This window comes from Centroberyx affinis, unplaced genomic scaffold, assembly GCF_046629955.1.
Source record: "Centroberyx affinis isolate AG114_WGS23_722 - 3 ecotype Tasmania unplaced genomic scaffold, CSIRO-AGI_Caff_v1 ptg001726l_1, whole genome shotgun sequence".
In the NCBI taxonomy this organism is placed as follows: Eukaryota; Metazoa; Chordata; class Actinopteri; order Beryciformes; family Berycidae; genus Centroberyx; species Centroberyx affinis.
In genome coordinates, this window is record NW_027280133.1 from 229,018 (window position 1) to 247,567 (window position 18,550).

General features: G+C 42.1%; 2 protein-coding genes across 2 annotated transcripts in view; both read right to left on the bottom strand.

Annotated features, from left to right (window-relative positions):
- Positions 1–657: 657 nt before the first annotated feature.
- Positions 658–12,308, bottom strand: slc22a31 (solute carrier family 22 member 31). Its single transcript, XM_071528806.1, has 9 exons — positions 11,919–12,308; positions 9,353–9,456; positions 8,592–8,746; positions 4,632–4,800; positions 3,758–3,903; positions 3,228–3,336; positions 2,558–2,772; positions 1,508–1,619; positions 658–1,236 (listed from the first exon to the last, which is right to left on the bottom strand). Exons 1-9 carry the CDS (start codon positions 12,306–12,308, stop codon positions 792–794), a joined length of 1,845 nt encoding a protein of 614 aa, XP_071384907.1. The 3' UTR covers positions 658–791.
- Positions 12,309–13,778: 1,470 nt separating this feature from the next.
- The window catches only part of ankrd11 (ankyrin repeat domain 11), a 108,119-nt gene continuing 103,347 nt past the window's right edge, over positions 13,779–18,550 (bottom strand). The window contains exon 14 of the mRNA XM_071528789.1: positions 13,779–18,538. Coding sequence (XP_071384890.1) covers positions 18,353–18,538 — 186 coding nt within the window. The 3' untranslated portion in view covers positions 13,779–18,352. The remainder of the gene's footprint in view (positions 18,539–18,550) is intronic.

Sequence of the window (18,550 nt, forward strand, 5' to 3'; positions counted from 1 at the left end):
TCTTGTCTGCTTCACAAATATAATACAAAACACACCAGGCTTCACAGCAGTTTGAATCAAACTTGTGTGTCCTGGCTGTCCTGGAGCTCCTCTCAGCAGCGAGACACTGGTGAATCAGATGAGCAGACAGACAGACAGACGGACGGACAGGCTTAATGAAAAGTGCATGAGTCACTAGTAAATGGACAAGCATTGCTGATCACATGATCAACAACACTTGCATGGTTGAGCAAGCGCCTCTCTGTTGAAACCGGCGTCTAACCATCTGGCTCAGATATCTCCACACAGATAAACAGTGTGACCTCACATCCACACAAGTCTATTGATCAGGGCTATGAAGAGTTTGATCATTCTCCAGGGAATATACCACACAAAAAACAACATAAAATGTTTCATGTCAAGAGGGAGTCTTCCAGCCCTCACATAGATAAGAGTAACAAAACTCTAGCAAAAGGAAAATGACTAAGACATTGTTTTTCAGTGCATCAACTGAATTCAGAGAAATCCAATAAAAAAACAAAAAGAAAATGTCACAGCACAATAATAGCTTAAAATGTTAGGTATCACACACAAAGACATCACTCTGAAGCGCACCGTGTCCGAGCCAAGGTCAATTCATCTGGCGAGTTCTAATCAGCCAATGACTGACAAGATAATTCAATGCATAATATCACTGATGATGGTAGAAGGTGTCTCAGAGGTAAGTCCAGAGGAAGTGAAGGATAAAGTGTCTCAGGATAATCACAGTCTGGACACAAGGATGAGGAGGGTCTCAGCCAAGAAGAAGGGTGTTAAGATATTTCCTCCCTCAGCGCCCCGTTCTCCTGTCCCAGCCCTCCGCCAGCTGACAGCAGAGGGGGGTGAGCCGGCACGGCGATCTTATAAGGCAAAGTATCTTTAGTCAACATCCTCCTGGTGGCAGAGACCAGGCGGGAGTAGTTGTCGGGGTTGTACTCCGAGACGCCGGGCCGCGTGCAGAGCAGCGGCAGGTTGTCCCTGTCGCCCCGAGACAGGAAGAGAGGCGGCCGGCGCTGGCTCTCGCCATCCTTTAGGGAGTCAGGGAGGGGCTTGCGTTTGCTCTCAGGCAGGAGCATGATGCAGAGCACGGAGAGGACCGCGAAGGAGGCGAAGATGACATGGTGGAGGAAGTATCCGCCGTTGTTCTGGAGCTCCATCACAGAGGAGGCGGCCATGCCGACGCAGCCCGCTGCCAGCACCAGGCCCAGGCAGCCACCTCTGAGGGTGGAGAGGGAGGGGGGAGGGAGTCAGAGAAGGCAGGGTGGAGGAGTGGAAGGAGCGGAAAAAGGAAGAAAATTATATGGGGCAGAGGGCTCAACATATAATCATCATGCAACAATTCATATCTTGTCTGAAGCAAAGGAACAAACAAGACAGATATACTTCCTCTCAAGTGTAAAAACACACACACACACACACACACAGGATACACACAGGATAGGATAGACAGACACCTAGGACAGACAGAACTGGCTAGAGTAGCACTTACCGAACTACGGTGGGCATGACCTCACTGGCGAAGAATGCACTGAGCATGGCGAGGGCCTGGGAGGACAGCAGACCCACAACAGAGAGCACCAGCACCAGGCCTCCATGCAGGTCTGACACACATAAAGGACAACAGATGAATAACTAGACTGATTTTCTGTGCGCTCAGAAAAAATAGGACTGCAGCGCAATCTACTGTAATCTACTCACATCCAAACCTACGTAACTGATCTGTAACTTCACCAAAAAATAATATTGGCTACCTGGTCATCTGTAGTAATGTCACTCACATGCCTGCATTAACAAAAAAATAATCTATACTACTTTTTCTAATTTTTGCTGAAGATCCTCCACCATATGAATCCACCACATGAATCCACTCGGCACATTTCTTGTGCTGAGTGGATTGTGGATCTAGTCGATTGTTAGTTCCAGTTATTTCTGGCTCCATCTGGTGGAGTAATACAAATACACTCTTCTAGAAGCCACAGTAACTTCACTTAATCTTTACAGTGATATGCTGCTTGACAAACAGAGAAACAAGGAATAGATTAACTGGTTTATTTAAAAGAGAGTGATTGTATGATCAATAATTGATTGGTTCTTGCCAACCCTAACCCTCAGTGCCACTTTCCACTTTGATCCAATTTGATACACCAACAGGTTAATTTGTCATATTCATGTTGACTGAGGTTTTGGCACACTGATGTGAAGCATCACATGTTGGACTGTCAAAAGCGTGTGTCACCTACCAAAAATAAATCCCTGCCACTAACACATTTGTAAAATGTTAATTAACACAAATGCATTTTTCCTGTGTTCGTAGTCTTTTCAAGAGGGAATCTTGCCTGTTTGCGCTCATAAAAAGCCTTATTACCAAAAGTCACAACAAATTCCTAGGGCAGCCAACATCAGCAGGTTGACAGTTTATGAATTCATGTTGAGGTAACATGCTTAAAAAACATATATGTTCTAAAAGTGAAATATTACAGTAAACCAGGGCAGGTGAGTGAGTTAGGTTCAGGTTGGATAGAAAAGGAATGTGACCTACACTGAGTGAGAGCCAGCAGCAGCAGCGACGACAGTCCAGTGATGATGGCACAGAGCAACAGAATACCACGGCGACCAAAGTGATTGACAGAGAAGCAGAGGAAGATGCAGCCCAGTGCTCCGGTGAACACCCGCAGAAAGTAGCTGAAGTAGAAGTTAGTGGAGTAGGTATGCAGGTTTCTGGTGAAACAGTACTGGATCCCCGTTCCAATAAACCTGGAGGGGAGACAAGGCAGTTAGACCAGATCTGATTCAGGCCAATACAGACATCATGGGAGACAAAATACACATGGATGCATTATGAGATAAAAGCTAGGTGTGTAGATGTTTTACAGACAATAATAGTAAAAGCAGATGCACAAGATCTTAAGCATGGTTATTATTGTTACACTGATTGGACTTCAATATTTGATGTAACCTACACTATGTAAACTGAGCATACAAAATCTATGACTACCTTCTGAATAGACTTAATCACTTTTTTTCCCCTTTTTGTACAGTCTGTGTCTCAAGGCTTAAAAATCATTCTTTAATCTGTCTGCTCACTTTCCTATATATTTTGTCTTCATGAATTTAAAAGATGAAATCAGTAAGGGATCATGGCTTTCACCTGGATTCACCTGGCCAGTCTATTTCATGAACAAGGTAGGCGGCCTGGCATAAACACTCACAGAGTGAAGCTGAGGATGAGGCAGTTCCTCCAGATAACACGAGTCTGACGCAGCTCCAGAACTGAATGGTACCTCGGCTGGCAGTCTTCTCCATATGCGACATCTATCTCTATAAAGAGAAAGAGAGGGAGAGAGACAACTGTAACGAACGCAACGGATGTTTACATGAATGTACTCCAAATCCACTCAACCCCACTTTTTACTCCCTGGGTGGGTGCAGTAACATGAGAATCAATTCCTTGCTATTAAAGCCAACAGAGACAGCCATTCAGCAGAAATAACATGCTCTGATTTCCACTAATGTCATTTCAGGCCAGTATTTGGTACATTACTTGTACATTCATGAAGGACAGACAGGCAGAAACTTTATAATCTCCACAACAGATGGATTTACCAAGCAGACATTGTCAAACAGCAATTCTTTAAAACTGATGTTTGTAGTAAATCATGATAACAGTCAAGTTCAGAGGTGATACCAGGTACAACCTAGAGACTTTTTTGTGTGTGTGTGTGTGTGGTTGTGTGTGTACCTGACAGCAGCGTTTCACCAGGGTAGATTTCATCCCGCAAACACACACCATTCCTAGTGGAGAAATCCTGAAGGCTCCTCTTCACCTGGGGGATCTGGGCTGTGGCCAGAAGCCAGCGAGGAGACTCAGGAAACACTGATGCACAGCTGAGGAACAAAACCACATCAGCATAACACACAGAGGTACAGAGAGCACAGACACTAATATACTCCACAACACTCAAACAGAGTGTGAAAAAGTGGACAGACATCGGCGTTCATGTGCTGGTGGGAAGATCCGACATCCGGGACATCCAAGTCAGCTGCTAAACAGCATTGCATTCACATGCTATTTTGTCGGAAAATCAAACCCGTGAGAGAAATGATAAACGAACATGGATGTCCTGAGAAGGATGATATGGATTTGGCTGCTTCTTGCTTTTTAAAAGCACTTGCTACAATGCTGCCAGTTTCTTTGTGAGAACGAGGAGAGAAAGTGATCAGATATGTATAGTATCAGATATGATACTAGACAAGATTTTAGTAGTTGAATGACACAAAATTAGATTTTTCTCTGACTTTCCAACTTCATCATCTGACTCTGAATGGCGTTCTTGTGAAATTTCGAAGTAGGGCATTTGTTTTTCCAATATATGTGGTAGCATGTGAATGCAGGGTAAGGTAGTGGTTATTTGAAGGTGACAGCTTATAATAGTTTCCATTCCTAGTTGCAGATGTAATTGCAAGAGGCGAGTGGAGAGGTTTGAATGAAATAATACATAATTCATTGACTTCACAGAAAACATGTAAAAAATGATGAAATGCATATAACACTACTCAAAATACACACATGGTGTTGTCCTCCTCCATATTCCAAACATGTCTAACTGACTCACCACCAATAAGAAAGCAGCAGCAGCAGAGGCAGCGTGGCCACGGCCTGGAGCACGGGCCAATCACGGCACAGAACGGCGACGCCAGGCAACAGCAGCTCCGCACACACAGCGAAGAAGCCGCTGACCATGGCGACCATGAGACGATGAGTAGGGTCACAGAGCTCCAACCCTGAGACAGGAGGGTGGGGGGGCGGAGCAGAAAGTGAGGGTGATGACAGATAACACCGTAACCTAGCTAAAGCAAAACTAATACATTAAGTCCAAGACCAATGCATTGCCTGTTACAAAATGATGCCGCGTTCAAGACGCTAAACTGCAGTAGAACTTCAAGCGAGATGTCACTGTATTCAAAATCAGTGTTGGTATCGTCAGTAAAAGCAAATCGTTTCTCCTTTAAACTCTGGCACTGTTCTTTTATTTTAGGACCTGTTCTCTCTGTTTTGTGTGCCCCTTGAAGGGAGGGACAGTTGGTGGGAGGGGGGTGGGGGGTAGGGGGTGAAATGTAATGTAATCTGCACTATTCTGTATGCTCCTATGTATGTCATTCACCCTCTAAAAGGGAAACTTAAAAATCTAAAAATAAAAAACATTTAATTACAAAAAAAAACAAACTCTGGCACTGACTGTAAAGTTGTTTGGGCGTGTGTTCAGCTGTGTGAGATTCCGATGAACTTTGACCTCCCTCCCCTCCCGAGTGCTCTAGCTCTCTCTCTGCCTCCTCCCTGACAGAGGAGAGAAGGAAAATGGGGGGCTCCCTTCCTGCTCACTTCCTTGCCCTCTGTTCTGTCCTGCTATTGTTTTCCGCCTCTCTCTCTATGAGGAGCGGCGCTGGCAGGACATCACTGAGAAACATTCCTCTCAAGCCCCCACCCAGCCCAACGTCGGTCCGACTGAAAAAACAAAATCTGGACTCAATCTAGTGCTGACCTCACAGGAATGTGGGAGTATGTATGCATGTCAAAAACAGAGAAGATGTGTGTGTGTTTCAGAAGACACTCCTCTAACTGAGCAGTACCTAGCACCACCTACTCCCACCCAGGAATGAGTACTATTTGACTCTACACTTTTACAAACACCAAAGTGATTGGATTCCTGTGCAAGCTTCACCCCAACTCCAACACATACGGTTGGACGGTTCCAGAAAGAAAACACTGTAATCCTCACTATGGGCCCTACACACACAGACATCTCCTCATGCACTGCCACACTGCCACCATACTAAGGAAGTGAGGGGGCTAAACATTTGTCACAGTTTGTGACTGCTGATTCACCAAGTCAGACAGGTTCTGCCGTGGAGAGCCCCTAATGGAAGCAGCTGAGGGGTATAAAAGGGGTCGTAAAGGGGAATGCCAACCAGCTGACTACTGTCAGTCAAAACCTACAACACCCCCCCCCCCGCGCACACACACACACACACACACACACACTCCACGCCTGGGGCCATGTCATGTGGTGGTATGTGGTATGTGTGATAGAACTCCATATTATGCATTCTGCTATAGCAGTTCAGACAAACATCTGACTTGTAGCGATGCCCGTCCCATAACCATGACCCTAATCAAAGAGCTATAGCTGTTGGTTAGTCTGCTGCTGTAATTGTGAAAATATACCTAATTATACATGTGAACAAGGATCAAAGCAATAGAATCCCCTTTGTGCTACGAAACTGCCTACATTAGTAATTTTACAATGGTTATGGTATAGTCTGTGGTGATGGCCAATATAGCTCTGTATAATCAGAAAATGTTTGGACATGTTTTCTTGTAATGGAAGGACCTCATACCTTGGTGGATATGTTTTTGGCTCCAGGCTGTTGTGTGTGTGTGAGCCTCCCTCCTGGTCAGCCACTGCCATAAGTGAAATGCTATGCCATGACTTGCTCCCAAGAAGAGGTGGTTGCAAATATTTTAGCTGATTTCTTATGTTAGATGCTTTTAATCACATTTTACACTTCACGCTACAGTGTCCTTCATGTGTTTAATTGATAGTTTAGGCTGCTACATCCCTATTGGCATTTGAAAGTTAAGTTAGACTTTCATATGTACAGTCAGAACCACTTTGATGGAGTAGAAGTGACTGTTTTGCTCATTTTCAATTGGTTTGCCTCCAGTACTGCATATTGCTGTTGTTAGGTGAAAACCTCCTATCTCAGAAATGTCAACTTTTCAGGAACTAAGAAAAACAGTCTTGTTTTTAGCTTGACAACAATGCATTTTTGAGTTTATTCGATGGGTTTTGAAAGGGTTTTATAAACCAAAGGTTTGTAGAATTTTCTCATCCTGTAGAGGACCATGTGATTGAAGTGGAGGTACAAGGTTTTCACCCAACAATGACATGTGCCATGTGAATCCACTGTAGGTTTTTAACAGACTTAATTGTCCATTTGTCTGAATTTTAATTATGTTCTTAATTAAATTAGGCTGTATATTATTAGATGGTGAATGATGAAGGCTGAACAGATAAGGTGCACGTGTCTTTGTTAAAGGGCACAACAAAAAAGGGACATCAAATGATGAGATAGGACTTGGTTACAGATAGACACTTTCTTGAGCGTTATGGAGTTATATCTATCTACAGTCCATCCATATGTTTTTTGTTTTTTTTTACCTTAATTTATCCAGGGAGGGTTTGCCTAGCACGGATGCTCTTTTTCAGCAATGCCATGCTTCACATTCATAGTTACACCATTCATCAGCAATTTGGTTCTGGCACCGAGGCTGAAGGGAGCAGCTATCCCAATTGACCACCGGTCCACTTTCATCATAAAATACTGTTTAAATTTTAAAATAAAACTTGTATCTGAACCTCACCACTCCTAACTAGATGGGCAGACAGCATCATAGTGGGACACAAACAAGTATTTCACAAGCATGACTCTACTCCACTACTTAGTGGCTCAACAGTGTTATGGTTTGATTTGCCACCTCATATCACCAAATCGACCGTAGTGGATAAACTCCTTACTCATGTGCGGCTGTCACTGGTAATTTATACTAGCATATGAAACAGACAGCATATCTATCTTGGACTTTGTCTGACAGTCTTTGGTCAGAAACAAGTTCCATTCTTGGTAACCCCTGACTACAGTTATGGTAAATAGAGTAGCAGGTCTGATTACAGTTGTTAGGATTTCCTAAAATAAAGATAATAGATAGATAATATTAAGATATGAAAGCGAGCAGGATTTATTATTTGCCTCTATAATGACAAAATGGGATATTTTCTATCTTTTACTGATAAGGTAGTTTAGCCAGTCAAGATTTTATTGTTTAATGCGGCCCCAGATCTGTGCTTCTAAAAGTTGGAAAGGCATCTGTTGGGCATTTCAGTCAGCCAATGGATGAAGGAACTCTTAGACTCCCTGTCTGTGGAGAAACTAACATATAAAAGGGAAAACCTATAAACTTTGAGGAGATGTGGGGTTCATGTATGGGCTTCATGAAGGACATTCCCTCTGAAGACACCCTGACATAATAATCAACACCTGTACCAACATTTGGAGAATGGACAGCTGTGTGACATAATGTTCCTGTATCACACATGTCCCATTATTTATGTACTTACCTATTTATTTATTTACCCACCTACCTATGTATTGCCTTGCTTATTTATTTATCGTGTGTGTTTTGCCATATTATGTTTGTCATTGTTGCTTGCTGGGTGGTCTACATACTTTAAAACCCAATAATACATTGGTTTAAAAAGAAACAAAGGCAAAAACACATTTGCATAAGCACAGTGGCAGCAAAAGACTAATTGAGAATGCACAGGAATCTGAAAGTGCTCTCAAGAGTATAAACAGAAGCGAGCCACTGAGCGTGTAGAGTGTGCGAAGAAGCAGAGGCATTTCTTTCTCCCCCAGAGGTGAAGACGACTGAATAGCGATGAGGCTTACAGGCGGGATAATAACAAGGATGGCTCTTAAATGTGTAAGCCTCTGTGACTGTGCAGGATACTCACTGGCAATGTAGGAGGACACAAAAACCCCAGCCAGCATGGCACCTTGAGAGAGACGCAGCAGCAGAAACACCACCGCACTGTTGGAGACACACACCGCCACTCCTAACAGACTGGACAGACTGACGGAGATGAGGAATGCTCGCCGACGGCCCAGCCTGGAAACACACATACAAAGTCAGGGATGCACAAATGTGTCATCATTTGGATGTAGGGCTGGGCAGTAGTTCAATATTATATCGTCTTTCAGTGGAATCGTATCGTGACGATATGCTGATATTGTGACAACGTGATCTGTTGTCAAAATTGATAACAAGCAAATTTGATTTAACAGCTGACAAAATGAGGTATGAAACACAAGGAATATTATTCATCATTATTTATATTATTTCACATGTTTGCCTGATGAAGGTCCTACGACCGAAACATCGCAATAAAATATTATTATATTAAGTGTAGACAGTGTGTGAGATTATATTTCTTTCTCAGTATCAATGTCACTCAAATACTTTTAGGTGTGCAAAAGTTATTTCTCTTTAAGGAATATTATTTGTAATTTTCAGAGTTTAGTGTGACATCACACTTAACATTACCATGCAGTTCAATGGGATGAACATCAATTTGAATACTTAACATGTGATTTTTCGGTATCGGTATAAGAAAAATCCTTATGATTATCGTGATATGGATTTCAACCATACTGCCTAGCTCTATGTTTCGGTGTGACATACAGGTAAACACAAACGTGAAACATAATTACTTACCAGTCGCACAATGTGCCCAGGAGGATGTATCCCAGAATCCACCCTGTCATGAAGCAGATATGCTGCAGAGGGATCTTCCAGTAGTTACTGCAAACCAGGTCCCACTGAGGCGGACAGAGGGAGAGAATGAAGACAGAAAAAAAAGGGAGACAGCAGTTGAATGCATTTTATGAGTGAATCAATAATGCTACAATACATGATGGAGAATGTTCCTAAAAGAGCGAGCATGGTCATCATATTAGGTTTGAGAAGTTAAGACAGATTTGAGAGGGGGCTTCATTCCCAGCATTTATCACGAGCTACATAAATGACACGTTTGTCGGACACATCCTTAAAAAGGAACATGAACAAATGTGATGCTCCAAACTGTCGCTACCATGCCGCATTCATCGTAATTTGACTACATAACATGCTGAGAATCGCAAACACAGAGAGTTTTGTGCGAGCGAGGAGGAATGTAGATCATGTCCCTCCTGATTGAATTAAGGTGTCTGCTGACAGTATTATTACATTAGAACAAAGTAGTTCTCAAAGTAGAGCGTGCCAGCAGCTCTGTGCCTGGTTAGTACCACTCCCTGCCTGTATGGAAATTATTTTCCACTTTCTTCTCCTCCTCTTCCTTTATCCTCCGTCTCTTATATTCCGCCCTCACTGTGTAATCGGGGTATTTCAAAGGCTTCTAGCTTCATGATAACGCATGAAATCGTGACAGTGTGCCTTTAAACAACTCACGTGGCTGGGCACCGCTCCTTGCATTTCAGCATCAAAGTGAATTACAGTATTATTCTATTTGGGTGAGAACAGTAAAAGAGTTATACATACAGTATATACAGCAGTACACACACACACACACACACACGTCTTCACATATTTCTATTATACTCTATTCAAGTTTTCCTTTGTCTCTGCTGGTGATGTCATGGGGACAGGAAGCCATTACTGGCGAAGGAGGGGGTCAGGGTCTCAGGAAGGGACATGGAGGTCTGGGACTTCCTATAGTCATCATGGGAGAAAAGGAGAAAATACTCCTCATGGTCACTGCCTGCATCTATTTCCTGGAGTCCGTGATAAACAGACAAACAACCTGAGGGAATCTAGTGGGGCAATTTAGTCACAACTTACAACCATCAGAGGTTTTTATGACAAATTAGTTTGTTACCCAGCATGACTTTGTCCTGGTTATCAATCCCCATCTCCACTGTAGCCTATAACATTTTTGTAAAAAAAAATGCCTGCCTTTAAACACAAATCTAGTCAAGCATGTACAAACAACCGCACACTCAATTGTGGTTTTAAGGACTGCACAAAGTAAATAATATTCTGTTTTAATATAGTGTTAACACCATACACTGCATGGAAGTAGAGGTAGTGTGCACACCTGTGTATGTGCGTGTGTGTCTGTCTGTGTGTGGCGTTTGCACCAAGTTATGCTGAGGAATATTTTTTTTTAAAGATCCTATACCAATATTTGCAGAATGGGATGGATCCTGAATAGCACGAGACTGTTGGAACAGACTATTGAAAAGATAAACAAGATCCTGTTGCTTATTTACACATGCAGTTGCACAACAGGACACATTAGACTAAACCTATCTTCTGTGCTCAGGAGGGCGGCATTGGTTTATGGATTGTGGGAGACGATCCAAAAGGGATTCGGTCTACAGTTTAGAAATCTCTCATAATCCAAGAACCAAAAGAGTTCTTGAAGAATGGCAACACCATACTCTCTCTTTCTCACACACACACTTGCTCAGAGTCAACACTTCAGTTTATAGGCCTAATACTAATGTATATGTTCTGGGAAGTAATATGTTCACTGCCTGGTTGAGCTGTTATCTAGACCTTGGGAAACAGAGTTGCAGATAACAGAGTGAGAGTGAGAAAATGCTTCGGGCATCAACAAGGCTGAAAAGTTTTAGCTGTTTAACCCGGGCAAATATTGAATGAACAGTGTGAACAGCCGTCTTCATTACCACACAGGCGTCCAACAGAGATAAACAGCTCTTATTGAGCAGAAACAGGGCCAAATCCAATTCCGCAGAAGCATGAACTTGTTGCTTTTTGGGGAGGGCTAGTAAACCAGTGTCAAATTATAGTGATGTTTTTGACTAGACAGGACCAAACAAATGGGTTTATTTTTTTTATTTTTTTGCTTGACTCAGAAACGACTGATAGTAGAAGTAGACTAAATAAAAAGGTGGATGAAATTATGACCTCCAGTCCATGGTCACATTTGTACAAAATTCAACTCCAGAAAAACACTAATTTACACTTTCATTGAAGGACCTCCTCCCATTTAACTTACACACACACACACACATATATATATATAGGCTATATATGTATATATATATATACATACACATACACACACACACAGTCTAGGCCTCTCGGCCTAAATATGTGGGTAAAGTGTGTTCCACAAATAAAAAGGTGGGTAAACTGACTTCAGGTGGGTTTACCCTCCACTACATCCCTGGTACTAGCTTCTTTAACCGAGAGGTCCAAACTTTAGCCAAGTCTAAACAACCAACTTCAAACATGAAAGTTGACCTGTGCTCTTTACCTCTGTGACAAAGTTGCTCTGAAGCCCCGCTGCTTGGGCGTACTCCCACCCCTTGGTGCAGGACACCCTCTCCTTAGGGACGTTTACAGAAAACTCCGACACGTTTGTCGAGTACTTAAAAAGTTCACAGTGACTCAAGCCGCTGCCGTTCACCCAGGGAATGGTGAAGTTGAGGTATCCTTGTCTGGAGAAGTTACTGAGGAGGAAAGCGGAGGGGAGAAGCTGCGGGTCGGGTTTGCAGTGGTACGAGTCTGGGATCAAAGTGTAGAAAACGTCGCAAAACAGATTTAACATGACCGCAAAGTTGGGGAACCAGCTGAAAATTACCACGATTCGGTTATATCGTCCATATCCGCCAATGTGAGGGTAAATCTTCGTTTCATAGTCCATTTTAAGAGGAAAGTTTGTTGTACCAGATGGTTCTCCACTGCGGCTGGCCATTGGGCACAAATAGCTATACTACTGCGCAAGGCGCGCGCTGCAGCAGGTATACAGCGCAGGGCGGCGGGGGAGGGCGGAGAGAATGGGAAGCTCCCTGTAGATCTGACAACACAGGATTTAGGATCGACTAGGGCCGTCAGTTCACTAAAATCCGGAGGTATGGCAAAGCCCCTGCTATAGGCCTATCATTTGCCAGGGAAACTTCCACACCCGCTTATATCGATTACAGTTCTGGGGACCGTGGGAGCAATGAGTGGCACTGATGACTGACAAGATGATGGTTACCGGTTACTAATGCTCACGTGCTACTGGACTCCAGTGACAGTGTCAAAGGACGACCCTGTGCGTCAAAACTATTTTTACTGTGTCATTCACAACAACTAATTCTCAACAAACGCTGCTAGGTATCAGGTTGGAGCAAAGGTTACAAGTCCCCCAGTCACTATGGCCTAATCATATTTTTTGGGGGATCTTAGGGTCAGTGTGACTCAACAATTTGAAGGGTTTTACGGAAGAGGATAGGGCCACGTGAAAAGAGATTCTGAGAGTTCTGAGATTAATGTCTAAATTCTGAGAATTCAGAGAAGTCCGAATTCTGAGTTTAAACTAAGAAATTATAATACGTTTGATGCTACTTACTGTGATGTGGGCTATGAATAGGTGTTGTGGAGGTTTATGCAGCCTAAAAAGGTGGGTAAACTGAGCTTTGAATTACATCCATGGTTAATAAAGACTATGGAAATATTGATACTTCACACTGTCATTATTGGGATCAGTTGGACTGTGGTGGATTCAGGATGGAGGAATCCACTGCACTCATTTTGTCAGCAAGACAAATGTAAATTGCACTGACAGTGAACACTCACATTCCCAAACAGAGTAGTTAATGTAATAAATTACAAGACACCTTTTGGTTCGTGAGAAATGGCAGCATACATAGAAGATGAATTAAGGGGGAATTCCCCAGAGATTCGGCATGGTCATGTCTTTTTCCCTCTGCCCGATGACAGCTCAGTTTGTAACAGTGTGTGCAGTCAAAGCCTTAAATAGGAAAGGTTGGTCACGCTATGTAATCTGTGAGGTGAAATGGTTCCAATGTGTATTTACAGAAGCAGCTACAGGAAAATGGTAAAGGTCAGTAAAATAAATTTGGATGTATAAATAAACATTCAATTTGTCCATGTCAGGGTTTATCCTATTGACGTCACAGATTTTAATATAAAAATAGGAATACCATGTGTAATCTGTATTGTTAATTCCCTATAATGACTTGACAGTGTGGGTATAGAGCCGACTATCTGAACTTGTAGGTTTTGTATCAAAACTGAAGACCAAGTCCCATCTCTTGAAACAGACAAGGCAAAAGCAAAACCAAGAGCCAGAGGCGGGGGTAATGTTTCAAAATTTTATTAACGAACATAATCTCTGAGGAACAACAGCAGTTCTCGCGCTCTCTGTACATGCAACTGTAGAAAATAACAATTTAGAATTTTTACTTTTCAGTTTTAGTCTTTTTTCCATCCTCATTTTCAGTTTCTCGCGTTTGTTTTTGCAGGAAATCAACAACAGCTAGAGGTGAAAGTACTGGATTCTGTTACAGCACTGACGATAGCATCAACAACCCCCCCTATATCCCCCCATAGCTGCTCCAACAATATGTACACAATTAAACTACATTGTACAAATAAAAAAAGTTACATTGTTACATCATAATCACCTGCATCGAGCGCACTTGTCTCGTTGCTGTTAGAACCCCACATTCTACGCAAGTTTTAGACTAGTACAAAGAGGAGGGTGCAAAACGTCCTGGGAGGTTTATTTACAAAGCTATGTACAGTATGTCTCTTTCACGCATTACAGGAGGAAAATTTACACAGCGGAGACCAACTTCAACTCAAAACATACCACAGGTGTCAGAAAAAAAAGATAATAAATAGGTTATTTCTCACCATTTAAAGAGTAGTTCTCCATGCTTTTATTAGTCATTTTCCATTCTAAAAAGGAACAAAGAAACAGCTACAGTCCGGGTTTAATAATAATAAAAAAAACAAAAAAAACAAAACAAAACTAGAAAAAAAGGCTTGAAATCGTGATTCTATATTATGAAAAAATAGCAATTATGTATATTTATGTCCAGTAAGAAAAAAAACAAACAAGCAAACAAAAACAATAAATCTAAAATAAACATACTGAGTGAATGTGAGGAGAGTAGAGGTAACATGTTGCTGACTGAGGAGGTGTCAGGCTAGCATCTGGATCACCATGGCCAAGTGCTTCACTGTGCATCTGAGGACAGGGGAGGGTGTGGGGGTGAGAGGCTAATCTTTAGTCAATTTATCCAGAAATCACTGTTCACTGGGGAATATTCACAAGCCGGGCACTGGAGAGTCAGTGTGTGGATGGATGTGTTCAAGCTATTGCTGTGTGGAGCGGTGCACCGCAGACCGGGGTGAGTCATCTGTCTAACTGTCAATGCATGACGGTCTCTGTCAGCCATCACAATTTCAAGCCTTTGTGGTTCAAAATAAACGATCAAATATAAGAAGTAAAAACAAGGCAGGGCTCAAAAACCGTTAAAAAGGTGACACATGAAACTGAAACACACTTTGATGTCTTGTAAACAATAGTGAGGGTGTGGTCGGTTGGGGCATAGTAACGGTATACATTCTGCTTGATAAGCAACGTGATTGACATGCCACTGATGTTTATGCTTCATACAGGAAGATAAACAAAACAAAAACAAAACAAAAAAAAAAACCCTAAGGTAAACACGACAACATTCAACACTACCTACACTGAACTAAAAAACACACAAGGATTCTGTGAACAAAAACCAAAAAAACAAAACAAAACCTCTCCTCCCAAAAGAATGAAAGAAACCAACAACAAAATAAAAACAAAAACATAACAAACCGGGGGTTTAAAATCAAACTTCTGGCTATTTGTATGAGCTATCTATGTATAACAAATCTGTGTATCTTTCAAAAAAATATCCAGGACTATATATCTAGCCAACTTGTCTGCACAGTGGAATAGCAACAACCATTGCACTTGACTAGACATACCATACACAGCTATGCTGACTGACAGTGTGTAAATAACTTAAAAGTTTCAGCTAATATTGCCATCAGGATACACGAGCAGCTCTCACACACAGACAGGCAGCCTATGTGGTAGGTCAGGAAAGCTTTTTAAAACCAGGACCCACTAAAAATAGAGAATCAATACAAGTCATCACAAATCAACCTTTCAATGGGATTTAAAAAGGGAGAAAAACAAAACAAAAAACAAAACATCTACCCAAAACTTGAGCATAGGCTAATTCTTTCCCCTCCGCTGTTTGAGTTAATGTCTGTCCACTTTTTTTTGGTTCATATTGAGAAGATTTAAGTCTCGTAACTGTCTGCTTGGGCCTGACACAAGAATATGATTATGGCAAATGCCGCCACACAACAGAGCATTATGAGGAAGCAACTTAAACTAAAACATTTAAATGTTTCAAAATCCCTGACAACACTAGCCAAACCCATTGTAGATTAACTACTGGTACAACTTGGAAGGCTGAGGTGACATGGAGTATCTGCCTGATGTAGCTAAATGGATCTGAGCCTATTACGATTTCAGTGACTACCAAACTCATCTACCTAGAAGTTTCAATGGAATTCTAAAATTGAATTGAACAAATTTGGAAATGTAATCAAATTTAAACAGATTACAACACCCATTTAAGTAAAAGGGCATGAGCCTGCAAAGTCAACTTGTGTTTTTGACTTTTCTGACGCAGAAGACATTACTTTGGCGTCATCCAGTGAGTAAAGGTAGAACAGCACCTAGACAATGAGCTGCTCTCCAATAATGGACAAGGGGCAGACAAACTGCTACAAAAACACAAATACAATTTAAAAAACTCAATATGGAATGAAGCCGTTCAATGGCGGTCACAATTCTTCAGAATCAGTCCATTTCATGTCAACAGTCGAACGAGCTGTACACATGAATCTGGATGTCTAAAGTAATGTCACTAGGAAAACAGAAAGAGGGAATAAACACGTCTAAAGTAATGAAGAGCTGACTGAAAGTGTGTCCTGTTGGTTTTAGACAATATTTGTTAAGATCAGAAACAATTTCAGCCCAATTCTTGTAAATAAAAGACAAGGAAAATGGATTTTAAACCATTAAAAATGAATGTGATGGTTTTGCTTGTGAATGACATCTCTCTCACTCTCATCTCACCCAGATATATCTATATGTGACTTTGCCCAACATGGAGTAATTTTTTTTTTTTCACTGAAAAAGGCATTTTCTTGGTTTGAAAATTTTCAGATATAATTGTGTAGTAAAGCAATGAATAATAAACCTCTGTCTATTTCTTTAAATAAATCCACAACAACCATTCTGCTACATCTGAGGGACTATATGGTGGTTGGCCTGTGGGAGGCCCTGTTCAATCCAGAAGTGTTCTCTATCAACTAGCTAGGTGTGTTGTGGTGATCCAAGCCCAGGTGAATTGCCTTAACCAACCCTGGACCGAATCTAGAGATGGGATCATACAACTGTGCACTGGAGTCTTTCAAATACTGACAGAATCGTGTACACATTTTGGCCCATGGATATGAGGGGGAAAGTGCTGCCCAAAAGTGAACTGTACATACAAAGATAATTTTTATTTCATTTATTTTTTTTCTTTACACTTAACTGAGTGATGTTACAGTACATAAGTTATTTACAACTGTGCAGTAATGTGTGGCAAAATAAATTATCTAGAAGGCAGCAAGAATACATTGGTTAACGAATATAAAAACTGTACATAATTTACGGAATACAACTTTTTTTCAGTTTTCTTTTGTTTGTTTTTTTTCCATTAAACTAATATTGGCTCTGTAGTGTTTCAAGTCACTTCCTCAGAAACAATGAAATGCCCAAGTAAAGAAATAGACAAAAAAGAAGAATATTTCTCTCCTCTCGCCAAACCACCATATCTTAATAGTCTCTTTAAATCGCAACATTCGTTATGTTTGTTTCTTCTGGTTGTCCTGTGGTGTTTTTGCAGTCCGTGGCGGTCTGATGTGTTTGTGTTGGAGCGAGCAGGGTGGCTGAGGAACACTCCGGTCTGTCCTCAGAGATCCACTCTTCTCCTCTTCTATCTAGCCAGGCTGAGAGGCTGCAGGATCAGTCTCTTTCCTCTCAGACACTGGGCCCTGATGCACACACACATCTCTAACCCTCTGCTGTATTCCAACCTGCTGCAGGCTCTGCAGCACTTCTGTTTAGCCTGGCATGGTGCAGTGTGAACAGAAGGGGCATTCTCTGGGTATATGGTCTTATAGCCCCAAAACCATCAGAAGCTAGTTCTAGCTGCTCGGTCTGTCCATCCCAACCTTCTTGCTGTAGGGACACATTGAAGATCCGCATGATGCACCACGGCTCCATCGATGTCCTCCGTTTCAGGTTGGGCTCTGTCTAGTCCTCCCGGCCCACCAGGAGCTCAACAAGGGAGGCTTCTCCTCAGTCCTCCCTCAGGACAGGCACCACGCTGGTGGGAGAGCTCTTCTCCGGTACTTCCTACCTGTGGTAGTGGTGGGTCTGTTGAAGCGGGGACCAAAAACAAATGCAGAAAATAGATCTCTATCCCCGTCTCATCTTAACTGAGTACTGAGGAGTTGTGTCCCAATGTCAGAGCCTCAAAGCAAAACACTGTTTTTGCTTTTCATACTCTGATCAAACAAAAGTGTAAAAACTTCGAGGATGAAAGTGCAAGTTGTGTGTGTTTTCTTTTTCCCCGGTAAAAAGATGCTTCCTTCTTTCACGGAAGGGAATCATGAGCAAGTTTTTTATCTTTACTTTATTTTTCTATATAATATAAATTTTTTTCCTCTCTAAAGTCTTCTTTCAAACTTGCTAGCCCTTTCCATTCGTTCTGTTCAACGAAGTCTCTTTGAAAAGAAGTGATTCAGAAGTAGTATGCTCTCTCTCTCTCTGCGAGTATGGGTGTGTCATGCGGGCAGCAGGACAAAGTCGTCGTTGACATCAACCATTGGCACATAGAAGGACGGCACCTCGTTCACACAGAGGGACTTATGCCCTGCTGGGTCCAGCTCCTGCACCTTCAGCTGCCACTCCATCCTCTGCACCGCGTTGAGGGCCGCTGCCTCGTGCTGCTGCCGCATCAACAAGCATGTCTGGGGGAAGGA

Coding starts and splice junctions, on each gene's coding strand:
- slc22a31 (XM_071528806.1), bottom strand. CDS start 12,308: ATGGACTATGAAACGAAGATTTACCCTCACATTGGCGGATATGGACGA. Junction 3,904..4,631: donor CTGCTGCTTTCTTATTGGTG/GTGAGTCAGTTA, acceptor TTTGTTCCTCAG/CTGTGCATCAGTGTTTCCTG. Junction 3,337..3,757: donor TGGTGAAACGCTGCTGTCAG/GTACACACACAA, acceptor TTCTCTTTATAG/AGATAGATGTCGCATATGGA.